The sequence below is a fragment of the Bos javanicus genome, chromosome X (assembly GCF_032452875.1).
Source record: "Bos javanicus breed banteng chromosome X, ARS-OSU_banteng_1.0, whole genome shotgun sequence".
In the NCBI taxonomy this organism is placed as follows: Eukaryota; Metazoa; Chordata; class Mammalia; order Artiodactyla; family Bovidae; genus Bos; species Bos javanicus.
Genome location: NC_083897.1, coordinates 62,095,343 through 62,114,655, shown reverse-complemented (window position 1 = coordinate 62,114,655; position 19,313 = coordinate 62,095,343). Strand labels below are relative to the sequence as shown.

Genomic DNA, 19,313 nt, shown 5'->3' with positions numbered 1-19,313 from the left:
CCTCCAGGTTGGTGAGTATGTGGAAATTTGGGGAGTGTGGGTGATCAGAGAACTCAGGGAAGCCTGGCCCCCATACCTTGCCCTATGCATATTCTATGTGGCTGTTTCTGAGTTGTATCTTTTTATAATAGACCAGTAATCTAGTCATTTCAATGTTTCTATGAGTTTTGTCAGGCACTCTAGCAAATTAATCAAACCCAAGGAGAGGATTGTGGGGAGCTCTACCTAGAGCCAGCCGGTCAGAAGAATGAGGGACATCTGGGAAAACTGGAAGGGGAGCAGTCTTGTGGGACTGGGCTCTTAATCCATGGAATCTGATGTTATTCCCCAGGAGTGTCAGAACTGAATGAGCTGGCTTGTAGGACACCCAACTGGTGTCGAAGAATTGGTAGTATGAGGGAAAAATATCTCCTCATTCCCATAGATGGGAAGTGAGATGGGAATTGAGTTAAGAACCCCTTAGGTGGTGTCAGAGAAATTGGATTTGCTCAAACAGCCCTGGCTCATGGAAACATGGGGTTTGGGGAGAGAAAATATTAGTAACTAAAAGGGCAGGTGGATGGTGAATTTTTAATTCCTAGATGGAGAGGAGACAGGCAAAGAGTATGATGAGAGTCAGCTCAACTTCTGGGGTTACTTTAAGGTTTCAGATGTACCAAGGCATCAAGCAGTGATTGGAAATATCTCCTATTCCCACTCGGGACCCAGAAGACTGTCCACCAGTCCACTGCCTCCAATATGGAACCCCTGTGCCTTTTCTTTATAAACTCAACACCTGCTTCTCTAGGACCTTTAAGCCTCCAGAATGGCTTTTATTTTCTGACAAATCACTGTTAGGGGAAGCAGACAAGAGAAAGAAAATAAGCATATGTCAGGAAACGTGTTAGTTTCTAGGAGCAGTCCTGTGCTTACGCCAGACTCAGTGTCCTACACCTTGTCTATCTCTCGCCCCTGTTCTGGAGAGTGCCAGTCATCTGGTAATCATAGTCATGACCCCAAGGTCAGGAGGGATTCCTAGTTATTAAGTTAAGATACAATTTTCCTCCTTAACTCTATAAACTAGAGCAGATCAATGGACTCAGACATTCTAGAAATGTGTTAAATAACAGAGGCCAAGGGGAGAAAAAGGTTTCTGCTTGGCCCCAAGTTGTACCAATAGAGAAAGGGAAAAAACAATGCTATGTAGCCAACGCTTATTATTGATCTCTAGCAACATTTCCTAAAATGAATGACAAATAACCATTCACATTCATGGGGATTGAATAGACATGAAAGCAAGATTTCTGATTACATGAGGTTTGGAAATGCTAGGAAAAATTTAAGTGAGAAGAGAAAGTGTTGGTTGCTCATTTGTGTTGATTCTTTGTGATCCCATGGACTGTAGCCCACCAGGCTCCTCTGTCCATGGAATTCCCCAGGCAAGAATGCTAGAGTGGGTTGCCATTCCCTTCTCCAGGGCATCTTCCCAACCCAGGGATCAAACCCAAGTCTCCCACATTGCAGGCAGATTTTTTTACCTTCTGAGCCACCAGGGAAGCCCCTAGGACAAATTTAAGAAGGGCTTAAGCCACTGCAGGGCTTCTCAGAGACTTTCCATTGTGAATCTACAGTAAAGAGAGGGATTTTCCCAAATCTATTTACCAACATGCTGTTCCAGTGAACGAAGTCTGGAAAATTTTGGCTTGTCCTGTCACCCATTTTCCAGCACCCATCCCCTCCACTAGGCCACACTCCCTGCTTCTCCTCCCAGAACTCAGGGCAAAATCTTGGATGGGGAAACCAGACTTATGTGAAAGGAAAAAAGAAGCCAAAATGGGATGACAAACAGATAGTGCCATTTTGGTGAAGCCAACCAAGAGTGGACAAAGGCAACTGATCACCTCTATAGTGCCTCTTGACTAGGAACTGCTTCCTCTCCTGCATTACTCTAGAGATACAACTCACATCACCCTGTTTTCAATACAAAGAACACTTTTATAGTGGCTTGAGCACCAGAAAATGGTATCTGTTCCCATCAAAGCTTTCAACAGAGTTGCACACGTGAATGCAAGGCACATTCCAGGAGGCTAGGTCCCTGCCGATCACCCTCTCATAGGAACTCTGCTGAGGAAGTTTATGAAATGTCTCCTTACAAGTCAGTAGTGATTATTAACACCCCTGTTGCCAACTGAGATTTTGCTCCCATCACTTGCCCAGCAGGGATGATTGACAAGAATGGACACCTGTCATACACAAAATTATATCTTGGGTGTCAGGCATGAAGAAGCATTGTCATGCTGGGACCAAAGCAGCAGTAATGTTACCTCAACTTCTCTTCTAGGTGTTGGTTTTTTTCCTCCACAGAGCTCTGACTTCTGTTTTCCTTTAAATGCCTCAACTCAGGCATTTATAATAACTGCTAAAATATATGCTTCTTAGACTGTCAGAAAGACTCCATTTTTAGAGAAGGGGAAAAGGGAGCCTGTGAACAGACCTGATGTAAACTATGGCATCTGCTTGTTGTTACCCTTTTCCTTCTGATTCTCTAGAGATGTTATTGTTATTCTTTGGCTTAAAAAAGAAAAGGACTTTCCTGGGTGCACAATTTAGGGGACCTGGTTGTCCTTGGTGACAACTGCCTGACAGTACAGTTGGTGGTTTGAGTTCAGTATTGAATACTGGGGGTACCTGGCCTTCATCCACTGTTGAGAGCAATTGGGAAGGTACCCTCTGAGGGCATGGGACTTGGGAGAGAAACAGGGCAGAAGTGGCAAGAAGCTGACTTGGTGGTCTTCTTGTCCTTGTGAGGTCCTGGCCCTCAACTCTGGATGCCTCATGAACACACCTGGCTGTTCCACACTGTTCCACAGGCCTCTCAAACACAACGTTCACAAATAAATTCCTTAGCTCTATGTCCTCACACCAAACCCATCTCCCTTTTAACTCCTCATCTCATTAAAGGATACTAGATAGACTCCTAGGAGTCATCTAGGACTCTTCCTGTCTCTCTCAAGCAACACATCCTGTCTCACACTCAGCTTTGTCTACTTCCTAAATATCTCTTCAATCCATTCTCTGTATAGACACACACACACACACACAAAATACTGTCTTCTTTCAGGCCTACATCATCTCTCCCCCAAACTGCTACACAGTTAATTGGTCTCCCTGCCTCTAGTCTTATGTCCCCTCAAACAATTTCCCACCTGCTACACAGAAGTCTCTAAGTGCCAGCCTTATCTCATTACCCTCTGGTCTCTTGCCCGCCTGGTATCAGTATCCTCTCCAGTGTAAAATTCACCTCTTTCCTATAGTGCACAGGGCCCTGGAATCCCACCTCTCCAGCCTTTCATTCCTCTCCTCCATAGTCAACATCTTGCTCTTCCCAACTTCAGGAGAGCATCTTAGTTCTACAGTCCTGTGTACTTCACACACCATCCTCTTTGCCTGGAATGTCCATCCCTGCCTGGCCAGCCTGGACAACTCTCCCTGCCCCTTCAAGTGTCTGTCAAAGCCTGACCTGCTCTTTTAAGCCTGTTCTTACCCATTTCGACCCCACTCTCAGTTATATGCTCCTTCTGTGTTTCTCATGGCATTCTAAGGACATCTCCATTTTAAAAGGTAACTTATAATAATAAAGGTAATAGTAATATAATAATTTTTCCAGTGGTCATGTATGGATGTGAGAGTTGGACTATAAAGAAAGCTGAGCATCAAAGAACAAAGATGCTTTTGAACTGTGGTGTTGGAGAAGACTCTTGAGAGTCCCTTGGACTGCAAAGAGATCCAACCAGTCCATCCTAAAGGAGATCAGTCCTGGGTGTTCATTGGAAGAACTGATGTTGAAGCTGAGACTCCAATACTTTGGCCACCTGATGTGAAGAGCTGACTCATTTGAAAAGACCCTGATGCTTGGAAAGATGAGGGCAGAAGGAGAAGGGGACAACAGAGGATGAGATGGTTGGATGGCATCACCGACTCGATGGACATGGGTTTGGGTGGACTCTGGGAGTTGGTGATGGACAGGGAGGCCTGGCGTGCTGCAGTTCATGGGGTTGCAAAGAGTCAGACACAACTGAGCGACTGAACTGAACTGAATAATAATAATGTAATAAATACTATATTTTAGTTGTTTGTTGCCTCTCTCACCCACCAGACTGAGACTCCCACTTTACAGGTCTTTCTCCTACCACAGAGGGGCCTAAGACATGAAGGAGTTCAACATGCCCATTGAACAACTGAGTGAAAGAATGAATTCTATTAGCAACCCTATCTTTAATTCTAGAAGATTCACTTTTCCTTCTGCCCTCCCTCGCATGGCTGAAGTATCTGGCCAGTTCTGTCACTCTGCTGATCCACTTTGAACTTGCTGTCAGTGACAACCCTTGGCCTTTCTCCTCCCTTCTCATCCTGTACGTGGGCACTTGGCCAGAGAACAAACCTCTATATTGATCCCTATTAAACTTCATCTTGTTAGTTCTAGCCCCTTGCTCCAAGCCACTGAAATCTTTCTGAATCTTATTTATGTCATCCAATTAGTTATTCTTCCCAATCTTGTGTCTTCTGAAGATCTAAGAAGCTTGCCACCTATTCTCATCCAAAGCATTGATAAAACTGTCATTCAGGCTTGTATTTTCTGGGTAGAATACTGGGTGGCTCTTAAAATTACATTTATGAAATGTGTGGTTTTTAAAGACATACAAATTATGTCCACTATGATTGCAACTAACATAGTTGTAACTAGATGTGAAAATGAATGATAATCTATGAAGACAATAAAGAAACATGAAACAACAAGGTTGTATTTAGGTGGAAGGTTGTTACTGAATGCTGGGTCCAGGCACTATTACAAAATGAGCTTGATATGAATTAATTCATTTAATCCTCACAATCCTCATAGTGCTATGAGGTAGGCACTACTATTATTATCATTTTACAGATCAAGAAATTAGGGTACAAGGAAGTTAATCAGACCGTGCCCAGTCATACAGGTCGTAGTGGTGGAATCAGAACTTTAATCCAGGCATGTAAGTTCCAGGTTGTGCTTTTATCCAAGGGTGTGGGTGTAAGACTGAGTTTGTAAAGTTATGTAAAATTAGTTGTATAAAGTTGCAATAATCATGGATACATGTAAAGCTAAAGAGGCCAGAGCCATTACCTAGCAGGTCACTTAGGACCCCCATGCAGATCATCATCATTCATTTGTAGCTGTTCCTACTTAATCATTGGTGATTTCTTTACCCAAATTCAGCGCATATATTCCCTTCTTATTTATTTGGATGCAAACTCAGTCCCCATCAAAGGCTCTTTTGTGGTTGTTGTTCCGATAAGGTTTTAAAGGTCCTTATTGAGTATCTTCAAATTTTCTCCTAAATTCAATTCATAACCTTTCTACTGTTATCACAAGATGGCGTGCCACTCATTCATCCTTTCCTTACTTATGTGCTTCTATAGTCTTTTATAGATTTACCTAACATTTATTCAGCAACTCCTACCCGCCAGGCAATGATAATACTGAGTAAATGGCATCTTTATCATCCAGAAGCATATAGTCTAACAGAGAACACAAATAAACAATTAGAATAGCTACATTTTTAATGCTTTTGCTATGCCAAGCACTGTGCCAAGTGCATTACATGCAGAACCTTACATGATAGAAAAAGGTGGTTAAATGTTTTGACTCCAGAGTCAAAAGAGCTGGGTACAAATACTACCTCTGCCACTTTCTGCCTGTGTGACCACTTTGTGCATCAATTTCTTATCTGAAAAAAAAAAAAAGAATAAATAGTAGCTACTTCATAGAATTATTTTGAGAATCAAATATTACAATGCAAGAGAAGCCTTTAGCACAGTGCCTGGCACACAGAGCACAATAAATGTTAGCAGTTAGTACTTATCTTACCACTGGCCATTTTAGAGATGAGGAAACTTGAAATTTAAAGAAGCCATGTGACTTTACCAAATTTTATAGTTAATATGTTTGTCATGTGCCTTTACCAAATTTTATAGTTAACATGTTTGTTTAGTGGCTAAGTTGTGTCCAACTCTTTTGCAACCCCCATGGACTGTAGCCCAGCAGGCTCCTCTGTCCGTGGGAGTTTCCAGGCAAGAATACTGGAGGGGGTTGCTATTTCCTTCTTCAGGGAATCTTCCCAACCTAGGGATTGAAGCCCACATCTTCTGTATGGATAGGTGGGTTTTTACCACTGAGTCACCAGGGAAGCCCAATTAATACGTACAGAAATTTTAAAGTTTGCTCTTAGCCACTCCCCTCTCCTGTCTCTACAGTATGATATGTGTGTCTATGTAGTAAGGCTAGGCTGCTATGGGAGAACAAAAGAGGAGCATCTGACCCTACCTTGTAGGAAAGGAATCAGGGGAGGCCTCTAGAAGAGCTGGGGCTTTAGCTGAGGCTGGCAGGTCAAACAAGAGTTGGGTAGAGAAGAAGACAGGACGGAAGTGGAGGCTACAGGTTGGGAGCATGGTGGGAGCATTCCAACCAGAGTCAGAAACTTGTCAAAGGCAGGTTGAAATAAGAAATTGCCAAGTCCAGTGAACTGCAAAATGGGTAGGGATGACCAAAAGATGACTATGCCTTTGCTCCCTGTGGGTTATCAGCACAACTTGGCACTGCTTTTTCCCAAGGAGCCGTTCTTTTCCAATACATCCTCCACTTCTTCACTGGTCAGAGTGAAATGCAGAGGGGTCAATCTTTATACTCCTACCTTTAGAAAGATGAACTCATCTCAAAGATGAGACTTTCAGCAACTGTCATGAGGACCATAGTTCTTATCTATTCTACCAAGTCTCTCTTTGCTTCATGATCTATTAATATTTATGGATGGCTCCCAACATACACAAATCCCGTCTTAACTAGCTGGTAGGGATTTGTTTTGAAAGCAGTTAATACCAAGTCTTCTTGAATCTCTGTATCTTCACTTTGTGCCCCTTGTTGAGTCAGTAAGTTCTGTATACTTGTTGACTCTCTGCTAAATGAAAATGGACTCACTGTTTTCTCTGTTAATATCAAAATAGTATTCCTTTGGCATTTAGGATTCTGGGGTTTGATCAACAAGTCTTTCCATCCCTGAGATGATTGTGTTATGGACCTGACCACCACATAATGGTCCCCTAGGTCATGAATTCAATTGAGTCTAGAAGCCATGGAGCTTCCTATAGATAGATCTCTAACTGGAATGTTCTTTTCTACCCCAAATGTCAATCACCCATTTCACCTGGGCATGCCTTTCAATAAGACATATTTTCCTGATGGCCAGATTGTATCATGACATTTTGTGCCCCATGTCAAGGGCATTTTCACTAACAACCACCAAAACCTGAGGAACAATCTTGTCCCCTTTCCTTATCTGTTATACAATCATACCTCTAGGGTCTCCCTGACTAGGATATCACCATGGTTTAGGATAGATTTTAAATGCCTGTACTTTCACTTTTAGGAATCTTTGTATAAGTCATTGGAATGGCTAGTAGTAAACTTTCCACTTAAGCATTAACCATTACAATTTTAATTGTTATGGGGCTTGGGGGTGGAGGAGAGTAACATCATCCATTCTGGAGAAGCAACCAATGAATTAAGACTTTGCCAGCATATTGATGACATATTTGCCCTGCTTGTGGCCTTGTTGTCAGTCATGCAATCAACAAACACTTTGTGAATGCTTTCTATATTCAAGGACACTCGACTTCCAGAGATTCTGGTTCTTCGGTGTCATTCCTATTTGCTGCAGCTGTTCCTGTTTTTCTAAGCCCTATATTCCTTGGCTTTTGTTATCCAGTTGCTAGGCTAGCTTCTTATGCCATTTCTGGCCTCCTGCCTGCCCTGACTTCTAATGGACACTGCTAGGTCCTAGATAGGCTTTCATAGCAGAACCAGATTCCTGCACCCCACATCTTTTCCATTTCTGACACTCTGTCTGGCTATGTGATACATTGTATTGCCTGGCCCTGACTTATAGAGTCTCCTGAAAATTCAGATCCTGTAATAGGTCTGACTTGCCATATTCTTCTTCTTGTTCTCTGGCCCCTGAAGTCCAGACTCTCATCTTACTGTTGATTTTTAAATGTTTCACCATCTGGCACTTACTTTCATCAAACAAAAAAAGATTTCTTCCTTCTTGGCTAGCTCTCAAGTAATATGATGCTGAAAGGATAGTGGGAGCTATCCACTATGATTAGAAAAGAGCCATTTAACAGATGGCAAAGGGCCACATGCATGTCCCAAAGGAGGTCACCTGAGAATCAGGCCAGTGCAGAGCACAAGCTTCATCAAAATGAACTAACCCTCGCTGTGAAACCCTTGCCTACTGAACATGCAATTATCAGCAGGTTTGGAGTCTTCTAAACCTTAATCTAGTTATAACAGTAGTTGTATTATTAATATGTCTTCAATCATGTATTCAACAAATATAGTGCTGCAGAGCCGTGTTTGACTCTTTGCAATCCCATGGACTGTAGCTTGCCAGGCTCCTCTGTCCGTGGGATTTTCTCAGCAAGAATACTGGAGTGGATTGCCATGCCCTACTCTAGGGGATCTTCTTGACCCAGGGATTAAACCCACATCTCTTACATCCCCTGCATTGGCAGACAGGTTCCTTACCAATAGCACCACATGGGAAGCCTATTATATGCCAGGTACATAGTAGCTGTATGCCTGTCTCTTTTCTCATAGAGCTTACTTTCTAGTGGAGATGAATAGAAAATCAACATAGAAACAGAATTTACTTAATAATATAATTTTAGAGAGTTTTAAATACTACCAAAAACCTGAAACAAGACAACAGGGTAGAGAGTAACTGGTGGGCCTACTTTAGGTAGAGTGACACCGGGGAATCTGTCTAAGGAAGTGATGATTGAGCTGAGACCTCAGTGATGACAAAGAGACAACCATGCAGATATGGGGGATGAGCACTCCCAGACAGAGGAAATCTTTAAGACATTGCCCACGTATAACCCCCAAATGAACCCAAGAACCTGTCTCTAAGCTGCTCAAAATACACTGGGCTATAAAAACAACACATTTTGAGCCTTTCAAGAATTGAAAAGTTACATTCATCCTCAAAGTCGTATTTCTTGACTTCTCTGCCTCTTTTGTGTACTGGAGAAATGATTGGTTAGTGCCCGCCTGGGAGCTGGCTACTTTGTATTGCTATATGCACAAATTTCTGAATATGATGCAAAAGAAAATGTGGACCCCCAAAACATATCCTTGCAAAAGTTACATATTAATATTTGGATGTGGAGACTATGAGAAGAAACAGTAATTTATGAAGCTATCCAATGTAGAATAATGCAGTGGTTTGGGAAGGTCAGAAGTACCTGGATTTGAATTATGGCTCAGCAGTTATAGCTTGGTCAAATTATTCAATCTCTGAACCTCTCTTTCCTCAGCAGTAACAATATCAGTCTTATAGGAATCATAATGTTAATATATGTAAAATGTCTAGTTGCTTTTATGGTTCTTCCCTGATGGATCAGATGGTAAAGAATCTGCCTGCAATGCAGGAGACCCCAGTTTGATCCCTGGGTCAGGAAGATCCCCTGGAGAATAGAATGGCTACACATTCCAGTATTCTTGCCTGAAGAATTCCATGGACAGAGGAGCTTGGCAGGCTACAGTCCATGGGTTGCAAAGAGTCAGATACAACTGAGCGACTAACACAACAGAAATGCTTTTATAGTAAATTTTCAGTAATTGTTAGCTAATATATCATTAAAAACAATTCATATAAATTTTTATTCAAGAATCCTTAAGCTACTCTACTGAGCTTAGCACCATTCTGGGCCCTGTGGGAACCACAAAAGAAGTATCAGAAATGGTTTAAGTTGCTCATGTTCACTTAGCTGACAAGTGTCAGAGCTGTTTTTAACCCAGGGAAGTCTAACCCAAGTACCATATTCTTAGCCATTGCACTCCTGCCTCTATGTAATTAGAAAGGTGGTAAGTCACATGGTCTGAAGATAAAGGAGAAAGTTTGGTGGAGGAAGTAGTGCTTGAAATAAGTCTTGGAAAATTAAAGGTTCTGTGTAGATTGAGAAGAAGGAGATGATATTCCAGGTGGAAGGGCAAGGCATAAGACATAGAAGTGGGAGCAAACAGACTTGGGTGGATTGTGCTGGAGAAGAGACCAAAATACGTAAGACCATCAGTCTACCTGCTGGGATGCAACCTCCTTATTAATTAATTAATTAAGCACATTTTTGCTTTTTTCTTGCTCCTCCTCGAGAACTAACCTTCTCTTTGATCTCTTTTAGGCTCTTTGAAACCCTTCAGTCCCTCTTCTGGTCTGTATTCGGCCTTTTAAATCTCTATGTCACCAATGTGAAAGCCAGACATGAGTTCACAGAGTTTGTGGGAGCGACCATGTTTGGGACATACAATGTCATCTCCCTGGTAGTGCTGCTGAACATGCTGATTGCCATGATGAACAACTCCTACCAACTTATTGCTGTAAGTCACTTTGCTCTACAAGGCGACGGGTAGGTGGGTGGGTACCTTGGTTTCAGGAGTGGTCACAGTGGGCTGGAGCCCATTGGAAACTCAAGGAAAGAGTCCATCTGCCTTAGTTATTTTACACTAGCTTTTCTAGTTATTAGATTGAATTATTTATTTCTAAGGCAACTCAGTTTGGATTGTTAGTCCTTTGAATCTTAGTAATGTAGAAGATTACTAAGTGAAAACTCTTTACACTAGTAAAACTCTAGTGAATAAGAGTTTCTGGTTACCTGTTAAAACTATGTTTAAATCTCTGAATCCATTTTCTTGCCTTGGTAAGAAAAGCTCAGGAGGTATGAGCAGTTTGGCTATAACATGTCCCCTCACTAATCTCTAGGGTTGATTGAACTGATCCATTTCTCAGGCAGGAGGGAGGGCCTTATCTTCATCTTCACTGTAGACATCTTTCTCCCAAAACTGAACAGTCTATTTATTGCCAAGGACAACTTTCTCAGAGGGTGGTATTTTTTTTTTTTTATCAAAAATATATGAGTGACTACAGTCCACTGTAAGATACTCTGAAATAGAGTTCTATGGCTGAATCTTTTTTTGACCATCATATTATCATTTGGATCAGTAGTGTTTATTACTCTAAACTAAAAATGGTGAAGGTATAGGATATGGGATCAGTGTAAGCCCTGTCTTGGTTTTTGATGTCAAAATAAATATCTAACCTTAGCTTATTTTCTTATGATTTCCAAAAATGCAAGTGTTAGCAAAGAAATTGTGGCTACTTGAGGTCCTGTTTAGTTAGATATCAATGAATTTGGATGTTCTGTTGTATACATAAATACCACATTTTCTTTATTCATCCACATATTAATGGATGATAAAGAATATACCTGCCAGTACAGGAGATGTGGGTTTGATCCCCATGGTCAGGAAGCCCCCCTGGAGAAGGAAATGGCAACCCACTCCAGTATTCTTGCCTGGGAAATCCCATGGACAGAGGAGCTTGGTGGGCTACAGTCCATGGGGTCGCAAAAGAGTCAGATATGACTTAGCAACTAAATAACAACATCAATGGACACTTAGGTTGTTTCCATATCTTAGCTATAGTGAATAATGTTGCAGTGAACATGGAGGTGCAGATATTCCTTCAAGATAGTGATTTCATTTCCTTCAGATAAATACACAGAAGTGAAATTTCCAGATCATATGGTACTTCTACTTCTAACTTTTTGAGGAAACTCCATGCTGTTTTCCATAGTGGCTATAACAATTTACATTCCCATCAACTGAACACCAGGGTTCCATTTTCTCCATTCCCTCACCACTACTTGTTATTTTTATTTTTATAATAGCCATCCTAACTGTTATGAGGTGATATCTCACTGTTGGTCTTGATTTATATTTCCCTGATGAAGAATGATGTTGAGCAACTTTGTATGTACCTGTTGGCCATTTGCATGTCTGACTCAATGGTCTTTAATATCCTTGCCAGCTCTGATATTCTATGAGTCTGAGTGTCTATAGATGAACAGCTCTCAAGGTCCTTTCTAGCTTGAAATTCTCTCCATTTGTTGCTTTTGAAACGAAATAGTTTGTTTTCTCTCTCTCTCCCCTCCAAACCCAACTAGACCAACAACTCTGAAACACTCTATGCTCACTCCTAACCTGTCTCTATAAGGGAGAAAGGCATATAGAATCTCAAGGGTTTATTTTTCCACCACTATGCCTAATATCCAAACCCCCTACCCCTACCAAAGATGGCAATATTTGTGCTGAGGCATTTGTCATTTTCTCCCTGGGCATCTTGCAGCTGATTGCTCCTAATGGCAGAGAAAAAGGGAGATATTTTCTTGTCACCTAATGCAGGGCTGTGATGTTTTCCACTGAGTTTGGTGACATTTTGCTAGGATGGGTAGAAATCTTCAACTTCAGCTCTCTTGTCAGCAGCTGCTGGTAGTAAGTTGTGTTTCAATGCCGCCTACTGCTGCACCTGGAGAAAATGCCTCAGCTTGAGAGAAAGCTGGGGGTGGGGCTTGCAGAGAGATGTCCTTAATAGGGTCTATACCATCTCACACATCTAAAGTCATAGTGAACCATCCTGAATACTACCTGCTGCTTTGAGATCCTCTGTAAATGTGTCTTTACCATTTGGAACTGGCTCCAATGGGATCTGATTCCAAAGATATCTGGTTCTGTTTACATGGTAAAGACTAGCAAGTAGATTTGATTCCACTTGCCACATCTCTACTTCAGCCATGAATGCAGTCTTTAGAAAGGCCTAGACATGGGGGGAAGGTTTACAAGAAAGGAAGCCACTGAAGACAAATCTCTCCTACTTCAAAAGGTGGCACAGGGCTTTCCTGGTTGTCCAGCAGTTAAGAATCCACCTACCAATACAGGGGACATGGGTTCAATCCCTGGTTTGGGAAGATCCCACATGCCGCGAGGCAACTAAGCCCATGCACCACAATTACTGAGCTTATGCCCTAGAGCTGGTGAGTCAGAACTACTGAAGCCCATGAACCCTAGAGCCCATGCTCCACAAGAGAAGCCACTGCAATAAGTCCGTACACTGCAATGAAGAGTAGCCCCCACTTGCCACAACTAGAGAAAGAAGTCTGCTTGCAGCAATGAAGACTCAGCACAGCCAAAAAAAAAAAAAAAACAAGGAAGCATAGGCTGACTTAGTCTAAGTAGACACTCAGTTGTTGACACAGATTCACTGTCAATCCGTGACATATGAGCACCACAGCACACCACAGCTGTGCTCTGTGGTCTCAGCCAACATCAGCAAGTGAAGCTGGCCATGTTGTATATTATTATTACTAGTGTTGTTTGCAGTCAGCAGTGATTTACTTTCCTCTCTTTATTCTTCTCTCTCCTTGAGCCGCTCGTTTTCCTCTGTGACACTTCCTTCAACACACCCACCTTGTCACTGCTGTGCCTGATATGTATACTCACGATTCCATCAAGTGAAGCTGTCCTTGATAACTTTTTCATCAAATTCACCCATATAAAAATATTAGGTGGGAGAAACAGACCAGTCCCACCAAAGTCATTTAACTTAGGCCCTCTTCCTACCACAACTCACCCACAGGGGTCATATCTGTTGCCTGAGATGGGTCCTCACAAAACATGAGGCTCATGATGAGCTGTGACCAAGCTTCGCTTGGCAAGTTAATAAGAAGCCTGGGTTTCTTTGGCTGCTGTGAAGTGTGCAGGCTAATGGTGAGAGCAAGTCCACAGCACTTGCCTCACTGAGCCACATCTCCTGGGGAGAGGCCGTACACATGGGATTGGTTATCTGCCTTGGAGTGGCAGTGCTTGGAGGCTTAGATGATGGATGAACTCTCCCACTGCATAAGACAGCCATGCAAATGGAGACATTCATCAGAAAAAACAAAAAAACACACAAAAAAACAGAAAAACAAATGTGGTGGCACAGAAACAGCAGGTAAGGGTGGAAGGGGCCACTGCACACCATGGAAGTATGCAAAGGCAGGCAGTGTCCCCACCTTCCCCTGATCATCTGAGACCAACCTCAGACTCTGAGCTCAGAAAAGAAGGCAGGACTTCACACACTATGTAGCAGATAAACAACTGTTAGGCACGGATATGCTATCCCCACTTGTAAAAAGATTAAAGAATTTTCATACCAGTTGGTAAATAGCTACAGCTCCGGCTATTGTCTCTAGGATGCCTCCAGGCCACTCAACAATCCTGCAAGTAAAGGGTAACACCTGGAGCAGCAGGTATTCTCCACGTCCCTGCTCCGGGGCTATTGTTGGCATATATTCTGATTGGTTAGTTTCTCAAACAGCTGATTATTGTGGGGGGGCACAAGGCTAAAATGCTGCCTCAAGATTTCCCACCCTAATCATTAGGACCATGACTATGATGAGATAGCACACCTGTGATTACATTGCATTACATGGCAAAAGGGGTTTTGCAGATATAATTAAGGTTACCACACAGGAAGAGTATCCAGGTGGGCCTAATCTAATCTCATGAGTCTTTTAAATGCAAAAAAGAATGTCAGAGGTTTGAAGTACATGGAGGATTTGGTGTGTCATTGCTGGCTTGAAGATGGAGGGAACCATGTAGTAAAAAATATGGGTGGTGTTTAGGAGATGAGTATGGCCCCCACTTGACAGCCTGCATGGACAAGGGGATCACAGTCCTCATACCACAAGGAAATAAATTCTGCCAACAACATCAACGAACTTGAGACAGATTCGTCTCCAGAGTCTCCAGATAACAGCTGAGCTATGCTGACACCTTGATTTCAGCCTTGGGAAGGCCAATGTGACGGGAGTGGAGTACATAAAGGGGAGACAAGTTGGAGATGAAGTCATGGAGGTGAAGGATAGATCAAGTAGGGCCTGATAAACCTTTGTGAAGACTTTGGATTCTTCTCTGAGTGAAATGGGGAGCTGTGGGAGGGTTTTAAACAGAGGAGGTACATGATGGGAGTTGGACCATAAAGAAGGCTGAGCGCCAAAGAACTGCTGCTTTTGAATTGTGGTGCTGGAGAAGATGCTTGAAACTCCCTTGGACTGCAAGGAGACCAAACCAATCAATCCTAAAGGAAATCAGTCCTGAAAATTCATTGGAAGGACTGATTCTGAGGCTCCAGTGCTTTGGCCACCTGACGTGAAGAGCTGACTCATTGGAAAAGACCCTGATGCTGGGAAAGATTGAGGACAGGAGGAGAAGTGGGCAACACAGGATGAGATGGTTGGATAGCATCACCAACTCAATGAACATGAATTTGAGCAAGCTCTGAGAGATAGTGAAGGACAAGGAAACCTGGCATCCTGCAGTCTATGGGGTCACAAAGAGTCAGACACAACTTAGTGACTGAACAACAACATTGTGATCTAACTGGCATTTTAATGAGATTGCTGTGGCTGATTGAGAAGAGATGGAATGGTACAGGGACAGAGACAAATTATGAGACCATTGCATTGGCCACATAAGAGCTGTTGGTGGCTTAGACAAGGGTGGTCATGATGGACACAAGAAATGACACTCCATCAACATAACTGTGTACTCTTAGTATCCAAGAACTGTTAATAAAACCAAATAAAACAGCAACACTGCCAGCCAACTCACCTAAGGGATGGTATATCCTCTTCCCAGGTGAAGAAGCTGCTCAATTCAAGTTGTAGAAATTTTGTAACATTGGAGTTAAATTTTTATAACTGTCTGTTCCCTTTGAGATGCCCTCAAGCAATCTAGATACCAATTTTTCTCCTTGCTGCTTAGACTTTTCGCTGTTGCTAAACTATTGTCTGGAATCTTATCAGAAATTGCTACATTTAATTAACAAGAAAACATTCAGAATGGCAGAGGACATTTTCACAGTACCTCACCACCACCCAAACCTATGAAAACCTGCTGATCATCCCATTTTGGTCAACAATCTACATCTGCTGGAAGGTTCTGAAAAATCCACAAAGGCTACATGCTATAAATGATGTAAAGACATAGTAGATGCCTTTGCTGCTACTGCTGCTGCTGCTGCTGCTTTTGGGGAGCTTTAAATCCAGAGGGAAAAGTCTGACGAATTAAATAACAATAGTGCTATTACCCTGAGCATATAATAGTAGTGATTGCAGAGAGCATAGACTCAGGAGTAGTCTGCCTGCCTGGATTTGAAACCTGGACTCTTGCCACTTAGTGTAGTTGGGGTAACTGAACTTCTTTCTGCCTCATTTGACTCCTCTGTAAAATGGGGGTGCATAATTAGGCTTTTCATCTGCTGCTTACCCTCAGATCCACTCCCTGTTCATTTCCTGCGTTGGTCTGTATCAGGGAACTACATTTCCCATAGTCCTTTGCCATTTGCTTCTGTGTGGGATTGACCAACCGGAAGGAAGGAAGAAGAGAGAAGCTAGGATATTTCTTCCCCATGTCCAACCCACTTTTTGTGGCACTTCCAGCAGCAGCTGTGTTTCCTACAGGGCTCACCTCTGGTAGCTCCAGCTACCACCAGGCATCCCCCTCTCCTTGGCTCCAGCTTCTGCAAGGCAGCCCCATCTTGGCTCTAGTTCCCACCAGATAGACCCAGTCTCCAAGCTCTGGAAACACCACTCACCATGTCTTCATGCTGTCCCTCTAACTCCAGGGATAAGAGGGGCTTCCTGTTGTTGCTAATCGTGAGTTGCCTCAGTGCATCCTGTTTGGTTCTCGACTCTTCCATCCCCTGTGACTAATCTGTATTAAATCTCCTATGTTTGAAAGGCTTAAAGTGATTTCTGTTTTTCTGGCTACCTCCCAACCAGTACCTATTTGATTGGGTTGTTGTGAGGCTGATTTAGGAAGAACACACTGAGTTGAGCATTGGAGGTCAAATTTGGAAAGACAGAATAGTGGGGACAGCTTTTTGATCTCAATCCCTGAGGGCTTCCCTTGTGGCTCAGCTGGTAAAGAATTCATCTGCAATGTGGGAGACCTGGGTTCAATCCCTGGGTTAGGAAGGTCCCCTGGAGAAGGGAAAGGCTAGCCACTCCAGTATTCTGGCCTGGAGAATTCCATGGACTCTATAGTCTATGGGGTTGCAAAATGTCAGACACAACTGAGTGGCTTTCACTTCACACTGGCAGAGTAATAGCTGGCATGTTCTGTGTGTGCTAAGTCGCTTCAGTGTCTGGCACTGTGTCTGACCCTTTGCAACCCTATGGATTGTAGCCCACCAGGCTCCTCTGTCCATGGGATTCTCCAGGCAAGAACACTGGAGCAGGTTGCCATGTCCTCCTCCAGGGGATCTTCCTGACCCAGGGATCGAACCCGCATCTCTTACATCCCCTGCTTTGGCAGGCAGATTCTTTGCCACTAGCGCAACCTGGGAAGCCCAATAGCAGGCATACCAGCAAGGATTGGCTTGGTGTTGACTGGAGGGTGGGGGCAGTGCTGTAAAGAGTGTAGAAGCTTGCCTCCTTTCTACCTCTCATCCTTATTCCCCATGAAAATATCTTCAAATGGGAAGGAAGTCCTCCCTGTGCCAACAGGGACTATGTTCCCTCAAGGAGTAGAAGCATGTCGACAAGTCATGTCTCTAGAAGCTGGATGACAAAGTTTAGAGCCTGCCTTTAGAAAAATAGTTTTTAAAGATGAGGTCTGCTTTTGTGGCTTCCCACGTCCCCATGCTGAGTCCTCATGTTGCTGTCTACTTGGCTTAGCACAGCACTTGGGGTTAACTGCCTTACCTTACCTGGACAAGCCCGTGGCCTGGCCTCCACCTCTAGTCTCAAGCTGAAGTCTTTCTCATTTCCCTAAGGCTTAGAGAAATCAGAAATAAGAATACAGTGAGTATCTGGTATAGATACAAGCCTTTATTAAATCCCAGGCACTTTCTATTTAATATCATATAGCACTTCCCTGGTGGCTCAGTGGTAAAGAACCCGCCTGCCAATGCAGGAGATGTGGGTTCAATCCCTAGATCGGGAAGATCCCATAAAGGAAATGGCAACCCTTTCCAGTACTCTTGCCTGGGAAATTCCATGGACAGAGGAGCCTAGGAGGCTATAGTCCATGGGGTGGCAAGTGAAGACTTTAGCAACTAAACAACAACAATCATTATAACTACTATCAGTAAAACTACTGGGGACTTGCCTGGTGGTTCAATGGTTGTGAATCTGCCTTGAAATGCGGGGGATGCTGGTTTGATTCCTGTTGGGAAACTAAGATCACACATGCCACGGGGCAACTAGGCCCACACACCACAACTAGAGAGAAGTGTGCTGCAACTAAGATTCCAGGCAGCCAAATAAATAAATATTTTTTAAATAAATAAATAATAAAACTACCACTTATTGAGCACTTATAATGTGCCAGACACTATACAAAGCACTTTTCATGTATATTTTCTCATTAAATCCCTACAACTACCTGAGGAAGGTACTATTATTGATTCAATTTTATAGGTGAGGAACAGAGGCACAAAGCTAAAGTGACTGGCCCAAGGGCACACCCTTTATAAGAGCACCAGCAGGTCTGTCTGATCCAAAGTGATAATGACACCACACACCTCCTTTCCTGCATGAACCCAAGCCCCCAGGCCCTGGTGCACACCCTCCACTCTATCCCACCCAGTGTCAGACTCCCCCCAGCTTTGCCTCTCCACTTGGTTCACTGACTCACTGATACTCCCATGGGTTCTAACCAGAGGGATCTTCTATGGAGTCTTCTTTGGTTCCAGAGACTAAGTGACTTATTCTGTTTTCCTGAGGTCAAATCCCCTAACCACCAACTCCCCAACACACACACACACGCACACACTTTCTTTTCCCTATTTTTTTTTTTTGCCCACCAGACTTCAAACTTCTGGTTTCTTGTTAGTTCTGTCCCTAATATCCCCAGCCTCCCCAAACAATCACACAACCCACCTAAAATCATCACACCCACAGAGGGTAAAAAGTTCAGAGCTACTAAGCTTATTTGCATGACAAGAACTCCTCATTCAACTTACACATGCTGCCTTGGGATCCCTCAGCCCTTTTCCTTCTCAAACAGTTTTTGGATACTTTAAATTCTCTTGAAACTATATCCACAGCAGTAAATAGACTGACTATCCACACTCCAGCTGCAGTTGGGGAGAGAGGAGCATTCTCTTGGCACACGCTGCTGCTGCTGCTGCTGCTGCTGCTGCTGCTGCTGCTGCTTAGTCGCTTCAGTCATGTCCAACTCTTCAGGACCCCATGGACTGCAGCCTACCAGGCTCCTCCGTCCATGGGATTTTCCAGGCATGAGTACTGGAGTGGGGTGCCATTGCCTTATCCGGGGAAATGCTGCAGGGAGCACCAAAGGCTGACTTTTCAGACTGCTAGCCCTGCCTGGGCCTGGCCCTCCCTCTGGTAGTCTAACA

At 43.3% G+C, this 19,313-nt stretch overlaps 1 protein-coding gene across 1 annotated transcript in view; it reads left to right on the top strand.

The window, feature by feature from the left end:
* Positions 1-19,313, top strand: part of TRPC5 (transient receptor potential cation channel subfamily C member 5) — a 347,720-nt gene that overhangs the window by 294,193 nt on the left and 34,214 nt on the right. The window contains exon 7 of the mRNA XM_061409506.1: positions 10,252-10,447. Coding sequence (XP_061265490.1) covers positions 10,252-10,447 — 196 coding nt within the window. The remainder of the gene's footprint in view (positions 1-10,251; positions 10,448-19,313) is intronic.